General features: G+C 49.6%; 1 protein-coding gene across 5 annotated transcripts in view; it reads left to right on the top strand.

Annotated features, from left to right (window-relative positions):
- Xylb (xylulokinase) overlaps nucleotides 1–7,866 on the top strand; it is a 37,241-nt gene that overhangs the window by 23,866 nt on the left and 5,509 nt on the right. For all 5 annotated transcript variants that reach the window (XM_005348085.2, XM_026779398.1, XM_026779397.1 and 2 more), the window contains 4 exons: nucleotides 315–430; nucleotides 997–1,070; nucleotides 3,178–3,274; nucleotides 6,660–6,718. In XM_005348085.2, coding sequence (XP_005348142.1) covers nucleotides 315–430; nucleotides 997–1,070; nucleotides 3,178–3,274; nucleotides 6,660–6,718 — 346 coding nt within the window. The remainder of the gene's footprint in view (nucleotides 1–314; nucleotides 431–996; nucleotides 1,071–3,177; nucleotides 3,275–6,659; nucleotides 6,719–7,866) is intronic.

The following is a 7,866-nucleotide window of genomic DNA, read 5'->3' on the forward strand; positions in this document are numbered from 1 at the left end:
ACTTCCTCTTCCTCCCAGCATTCTGTTCTGTTTACTCCTCCCACCTATGTTCTAACCTATCAGGGCAAGCAGTTTCTTTATTTAATTAACCAATGACCTTCCTCCATCAGGGGAGGGAGGTGCAGACAGGCACAACCGAACCCAGAGGTTGCGGTCTAGCCTGACCTGAAGACCCACTGCCCGGGACTCTTCCAAACCCCTGGGTCCAGTCTGCACATAAAGTCCAGTGGTAGAATCCTTGCCTAGCACATGGAGAACTTGGGTCCAAGCACCACCACAAGAGCCCAGGACTCATCCTGTGTGTGTTTCTGCAGCTTTAAGAATGGCTCCCTCATGAGAGAGAAGATCAGAGATGAGTCCGCTTCCGGTTCCTGGAACAAGTTCTCTAAAGCCCTGCAGTCCACGGAGATGGGGAACAAGGGCAACTTGGGTAGGCTGGGCCTGTGTACAGGGAACGGAAGACTTAGAGTGCCATGAGTTGGGGGCCTGGAGAGGTTTGGGGGGTTCCTTTCTGCCTACACTACCCAGGTTCTGAGGGTGGGGTCATGAGGCTGCTCTTGGCTGTGAAAGGTTAGACTCTAGCTGTATCCACCACCCCATCAAAGCCCCTAGGGAATGAGTTGGCCGCCCCAGGGTCTTCTGTGCCCTGCTGCTTCTCAGTGTGCAGCTTCCTGCTCCAGATACAAGGCTGTGTGAGATAGGATGCAACACCCAGGCTACCTCCTGAGGAAGGAAGGGCCACGTCTCCTGAGCACACCTCGGTTGGGGCTGTGGTTAGTGAGCTGCCAAGGGAAAGGGGGAAGAGTTACCTCAGGACAGCTAAGCCTTCCCAGTCCCCTCTGTTCTACTGGAGAGAAAGGATTGAGGATACCACAGGGCTCCTCGAGGGGACGGAGAGGCCTGAGGTAACTTTGCCTCGTCCTTTGTGAAGTCTTGTGAGAAGTTGTTCTTTGTTCTGGGTCGCTGACAGCTAATCCCTTCTTGGTTCCATGTCAGGTTTCTATTTCGATGTAATGGAGATCACCCCTGGAATTATGGGACGTCATAGGTTTAACGCAGAAAACATTGAGGTACCTATGTTTTTGGTTTTCTTTTCATGTGTATATATGTGTGGTGTGCATGCATGTTTGCATGTGTGTTGCTGAGTGTGCATGCATGTGGCAGGCAGCCCGAGGTTGACACTGGGAATCTCCCTGAGTTGCTCTTCCACCTGATTCATTGAGACAGGTTCTCTCAATCAACGATCCCCCCAAGATCGTTCAGGGGATTCTCTGTCTCCACCTTCTGAGGCTGGAGCTACAGGCAAGCCACCCTGCCCACCTCGCGTATCTGAGGGCTCTATGGTTCCAAACTCAGGCCCTTTTGCTCACACCGCAGGTCCTCTAAGTGCTCAGCTAACACCCCAGCCCCATACGCTGTGGGTTTCCATCAACTCCGGTGTCAGTGCTCTGTTTAAAAGCTGGCCCCAGAGCATCCTGTTTGTAGGGCTTACTCATCTGCTTGCTTACAGGTGTGCTCAGGTCCATTCTTGAGGCTGCAGGCTCAGCAGGGGTGGACAGACCCTGTCCCTACTCCAAGGAGGAATGCAGGGGACCAGAGTACGCTGTGATCTACTGTCTGCTCCCAGACTGGTGTCACTGGGTATCTCCTTGGTGGCCTTACCCTCCGCCTCCCAGTAGCCCTTGGGTCCTGAAGGCAGGAGTTTCTTCCTGGTGGGAAGAGCCTGAGGGGGAGATGGAACATTCGCTGAGCACCATTGGCTTCCCAGCATCATCCTTTTTCTCTAAGCAACTCTGTAATGAAGGGATGATGAATCCTTCTTACAGAAGGGGAAGCTGAGGCCTCAGTGCCCTCCCAAAGTCACAAGGTCACGGGTGGTGGAGGAAGCTCAAACCAAGGCGCTTCTTGTCACAAAAGCCACTTTTCTTTCATTTCCATGGGGCCCCTCCTGGGAGAGTCCCTGTTTGGGATGGATTTTTCTGGTTGTTACCGTGAATTGACACCATGTTTTGGAGGTAGGAGCTGGAGGATGCTTGTGAACGCAGTGGCTGTCGGGGAACCTTGGTGTGAGATGTTCTTATGCTGTACTAGTCGGGGGACACGGCTTCAGTGTTGCAGACTAAGTCTTACACATTCCATAGAATGCTTTGGGTAGGATGTAGAAAGTTTTTGGGGCGGTGGTGGCGCACCCCTTTAATTCCAGCACTTGGGAGGCAGAGGCAGGCAGATCTCTGTGAGTTCAAGGCCAGCCTGGTCTGTAGAGCGAGTTCCCGGACAGCCAGGACTGTGTAGAGTGACCCAGTCTCAAAAACAAACAAACAGACAGACAGACAAACAGACAGACAGACAAAAAGCAGAGGAAGTTCATCCTGGTCATCAGGTTGGAGGCTCAAGGAAAAACTTGGGTTCTTCATTCATTCATTCATTCACTTGGTCGGTTATGAGTGTTTTTTTTTCTATATTTGCTTATTTTGTGTTTGCTTGCGTGGATGTATGCACATCATGTGTACCTGGTGACTTCAGAGATCAAAAAAGGACACTAGATCCCCTGGAACTGGAATTACAGATGTTTGTGAGCTGCCTTGTGGGTTCTGGGAACTGAACCCGAGTCCTCTGCAAGAGCAGTGAGAGAGAATGGCAGATTTACTTCTTGATCCGAAGGGCTGGAGGTCAGGCCTCAGCCTGGGGTGACTCCCATCAGAGCTGTCTTGTCATTGTGGATACTCAGGAGAAGTTCACGGCTGTCACTCATCAGACATGAACTCCGAATCCTTAGCCCCCGACAATCTAATTTGCTCATGTGACCTTGAAAACCAGGCTCCACCATTGTAGCCCTAGGTTAGGAAAGAGGACAAAACAAGAAGATCCACATGCTAGTCGAGGTCTAGGGGAAATGTTTAAGTCAGAAGCTGTGCCCTTGGCTGCCTGAAATCAAGCACCATGATGTCACGGACACCTCAGAGTGGCACACAGGTGAGGTGTGCTTGTGAGGGCTGTGCCCGTGTGAAGATGTGTCAGGTGAAATTGATGGTTAAAGTAAGATCACTTACACATGTGTGAATGTTCTCTTGTGCATGATGCACACTCATGCACTTGCATCCACACACACACGAGCACACTTGTACATACACAAGAACGCTCCCAGTCCCTCACGCTGTGCCTACTCTCTGTAAACAGGTCTCAGCATTCCCCGGGGATGTGGAGATCCGGGCACTGATCGAAGGACAGTTCATGGCCAAAAGAATCCACGCAGAAGGGTTGGGCTACCGAGTCAGTAAGTGAGCGGCCAGCTGGGTACATTCTGGGGCTGGGGAGGGGCTGAGGTCAAGAGCTGAGGCCAAGAGATCAAGTCGTCACCGAATGCGGTCAGGAGAAGGCGGGTGGCCTCGGCCCTGGGTAGGGTGAGGGAGTGATCCAGGCACGCGTGAGCAGGTGTGCAGCAGTGGGTCACGTGACCTGCTTCTCTGCTCTGTCACTGCTTACCTGATCTCTTGGTCATACGCTGTAGGCATTAGGAGAGGTCCTCCGGGGCCCCCCAGGTCCAACCAGCCCTGTGAGTGTTGGAGAGGGCAGAGCCACGGCTTGGGGAAGGGATTCCTAAGAACTTAGCTGCAGAGCAAGCGGGTCCCAGGGCTCAGTGATTCCCCACTGCTGATGGAGTTGGACTATTATAAGGGTCTTACAAAACTGTACGAGCCCACTAGTGTCCAGGTGAAACCCAGCATTAGGGAGGCAGAGGCAGGTGGATCTGTGAGTTCGAGGTCAGGCAGGGCTACGTAGCCGGATCCTGTCTCAACAAATAAACAATAGCAATAACAAAATTCCCATGAAGCCTCTCTGCTTAGGAGTGCCCGTAGGAGGGTTTCGTGACCAGTTCAGGTTCTGTGTAGAATGTCTTATTGTCTTTGAACCGAGCAAGTAAAAGGATACTATAAAAAGAAGCCTCGGGAAACCTGAAAGACAGCATCTACTTAAACTGAATATATTCCGTGCCAGCAATTTTATTCTTATGTAAACACGCACAGCAACATACATGTGTGTTCATTATGAAAAGAAAGTGTCTGTGAGAACATTCAGTGTGGCCCTTCCCTTACTAGGCCCCGAAATGAAAGCAATCTAGTATCTATTGATAATAGACAGAATGACTGGGTGTGGGGGCGTCTGTCATTCATCCCAGCACTTGAGAGGTGGAGACAGGCAGGTCTCCGAGTTCTAGACCAGCCAAGCGACACAGAGAGACCGTCTCAGCAAAACAAAACAGAAATCAAAAGAAAACAAAAAAAGAAAATGTAGACCTTATGTGTATTCATAGGATAGGTTACCACACAGAAATGGAGTGGACCCCCCTTAATTACACTCTTGTTGGTGGCACAGACTGGCACTGAGCAAAGGAAGATGGGGTTCAGACCCAGTGCAGACACTACCCACTGCTGCTAAACCAGGATAGTTGGAGGTGGGTGTGGCTCGGGTGGTAGATGCCTGCCTAACCGAAGGCCCTGGTTCCATCCCCAGCACCATATGAAATGAACATGCCAGCTCATACGTGCAATTCCACCACTAGGGATTTCTTGAGCTTGCTCTGTAGCTGAGGGTGACCTTGAACTCCTGACCCTTCTTACTTCCCCAAGTACTGGGGTTAGAAGTGTGTGCCAACACCTGAGTTTTTAATACAAATATTAAAATAAGTAAGATAATTTCTATGTACTCCCTCATCTAACCATCCTGGGAACGTAGTCTTTGAGAAGTGAGGCTGTGTGATCAGGGCACAGAAGCTGGCTCTAATTGCCCAGCAGGGGTCTTTGGATCATAAGTAGGGAACATCTAGGCATGGAAGGCCATCCCAGCAGCCCAGGGTGCAGGGGGAGGCAGGACAGAGAGGCTGGGAGGGGTGTGTGGTTACTTCAAAGCAATTCCTGTAGGACATAAAGACATTTACTTTCTTAGCAAGCTGAAAAGTAGAATCAAGCCTGCCTTGCAAACTCTTCTGGGTTCCTCTTAAACAAGACATCCTGGGTTTTTTTGGGGGGTGAGGGAGTGAGGATGGGGGCATTCCTTTTATTTGTAAAATACATTTATTATTTATGTATGGGGCAGGCATGTACGACTCAGCATGAAGGTGGAGGTCAGAGGTCAACTCTGGGGGTCAGATCACTCTTTCTACAACATGATCCCTGGGGATTGAACTCGGGATGTCAGGCTTGTCACCAAGTGCCCTCATCTGCTGAGCCATCTCTCAGAAGGTTCCTTTTTTATTTATTATTTTTATTTCAAAAATATCTCATTTTATGTATATGAATGTTTTTGGCTGCATAGATGTCTGTGTGCCACTTGTGTGGCTGATACCTGCAGAAGCCAGAAGAGGGCATCAAAGCCCCTGGAACTGGAGCTACAGACAGTTGTGAGCTGCCGTGTGGGTGCTGGGAATTGAACTTGGGTCCTGCTAGGCAGGTCCTCTAGCGCTGAGCCATAGCTCCAGCTCCCAGACAAGCTCTGCTTGCAAAGAAAAAGATCCATCCATGGAGGTGTACTTGTTGGATGTATTGGCCAGATCAGGTTTTGTTCTTGGTCGGTCATCATGCTTAGTTTTAATAGTGTCTAAAAATAAAAAGTGCATTTCAGCAATAGGCACACACGCTTAAACAAATAAATGTAAAAGAATGCTGTTTGTCGGGCTGGGGTGAATGATGGCAATAGTTGTCATCCTAGTCTTGGGGAGGAGGTGAACTCAGGTAGATCAGGAGTTCTGGGTCATCCTCTACTACATGGAGAGTTTGGGGCCAGCCTGGACTAGATGAAATCCTACTTCAAGCCGGGCAGTGATAGCACATGCCTTTAATTCCAGCACTCGGGAGGCAGAGGCAGGGGGATCTCTGTGAGTTTGAGGTCAACCTGGTCTACAAAGCGAGTTTCAGGACAGGCTCCAAAGCTACAAAGAAACCCTGTATTGGCAAACAAAAAACCCAAACAAACAAGAAAATAAATCCTACTTCAGTCCCTTCCAAGGGGTGGTGGAGGAGAGATGGCTCAGTGGTTAAGAGTTCCTGCTGCATTTATAGAAGACCGGAGTTCAGTCCCCGCCACTCCTGCCAAGTGTAACTCAAGATCCAGGGGACCCAGTGCCCTCTTCTGGCCTCCACGCTCCCACATGTACAACTACATACACAGATGCATACATACAAAATGAAATGTACGGTTTGGACACGAAGGCCCCTATCCAATGAAGAAAATTCTGTTCTGTTATTGACGTGAGGGGAGATTTTTTTCCCCCTTTTTCTATTTTTTGGGGGGGTGGGGTGCTCGTGGTTGAACTCAGGGCCTTGTGTTTGCTAAGCAAGCACTCTGCCAACTGAACTACATTCCCCCCAAATTCTGACTTTAATTTTTTTTTTAGTTGATAAAGACAATCCGGGCAGACGGACTGCAGATCACATATGAGGGGTCTAACACAGACAAGCCAAGCTTTGTGTCTCTGCACAGCCCAGGAGATCAGCAGGGGCCGTAGATCCATCACAAGCCAAGCTTTGTGTCTCTGCACAGCCCTGGGAGATCAGCAGGGGCCGTAGATCCACCACAAGCCATCCACGACTGAAGGGCAGGCCTCTCTGCGCTGGGAGAATTGCTACCACCACTTCAGTTCTGTTTTGTCTTTTGTTTTACAGTGCCCAAAACAAAGATTCTGGCCACAGGGGGAGCATCTCACAATAAAGACATCTTACAGGTACGTGTGGTGGTGGCCCTGTACCACAACGTCTTCTGTGTCACTGCATCTAGGAACTAGATGTCTTATTTGGGAGAACAAAGTCTCTCACCGACCCTGGTGCTCTGATTTGACCAGAATGGCTGCCTAAGCAGCCTGAGGGATTTGTTTTATAGTCACGTGCTGCACAGTCAGCGGTTTTTACGTGGGTTTCTAGGGTTTAAAACCTGGTCCTTGTGCATATTTAGCAAGCTCTTCACTGAGTGAGCGTCTTCTCGCTTCCATTCATCTTGTGCCGCTTGAGGTTCTGGGTGTGATTTCCAGCACTGAAAATAAATAAATAAACTTGGTGAGGGTGTTTACATTGCTGTGATAAAACACCATGAGCAAAAGCAACTTGGGGAGAAAAGGGTTGATTTCACCTTAGCGCTTATAAGTCCATTGCTGAGGGAGGTCAGGGCAGGAGCTAATGCAGGAATGGACAGGTGCTGCTGACTGGCTTGCTCCTTATGGCTTGCTCAGCCTGCTTTCTTATAGCACCTAAGACCACCTGCCCAGGGGTGGCCCCACCCACCATGGAATGGGCCCTCTCTTCCCACATTAATCATTAATTAAGAAAATTCAAATGCCCCACTGTCTTGTCTGCAGGTATTTTCTTGTCTGGAGGTATTTTCTCAACCCTGTTGCCCTCATTTCAGATAACTCTAGCTTGGGTCAAATTAACAAAAAGCAAAACAAAATAGTTATATAAATAGTCTAAAAGTTTAGGACAGGGTTGGGGGTGACTCAGCTGGCAAAGTGCTTGCTGTGCAGACATGAGGAACTGAGTTCAGATTCCTACCAACCCCCCCCCAAGTCAGTCTTGGTCCTGTGTCCCTACAATCCCAGCACCGGGGTAGTGGAGACAAGAGGGGGTGCTGGCTACCACTCTAGCCGGTTGTGAGTTGGTGGCTCTCAAACAGCGAGGTGAAGTGATTGAAGAAGACACCTGACGTTAACCTCTGGCCTCCAGTTGTACCTGCACACATGAGAACCCCCCCCACACACACACACAGGGGTTAGACATGGTGGTGCACACTTTTAATCCCAGTGCTCAGGTGGATCTGTGAGTTCTAGGGCAACCTGATCGAAATAGTGATTTCTTTTTTGTTTGTTAGTTTTTTTACTTT

Source organism: Microtus ochrogaster, chromosome 5 (genome assembly GCF_000317375.1).
Source record: "Microtus ochrogaster isolate Prairie Vole_2 chromosome 5, MicOch1.0, whole genome shotgun sequence".
Lineage (NCBI taxonomy): Eukaryota > Metazoa > Chordata > Mammalia > Rodentia > Cricetidae > Microtus > Microtus ochrogaster.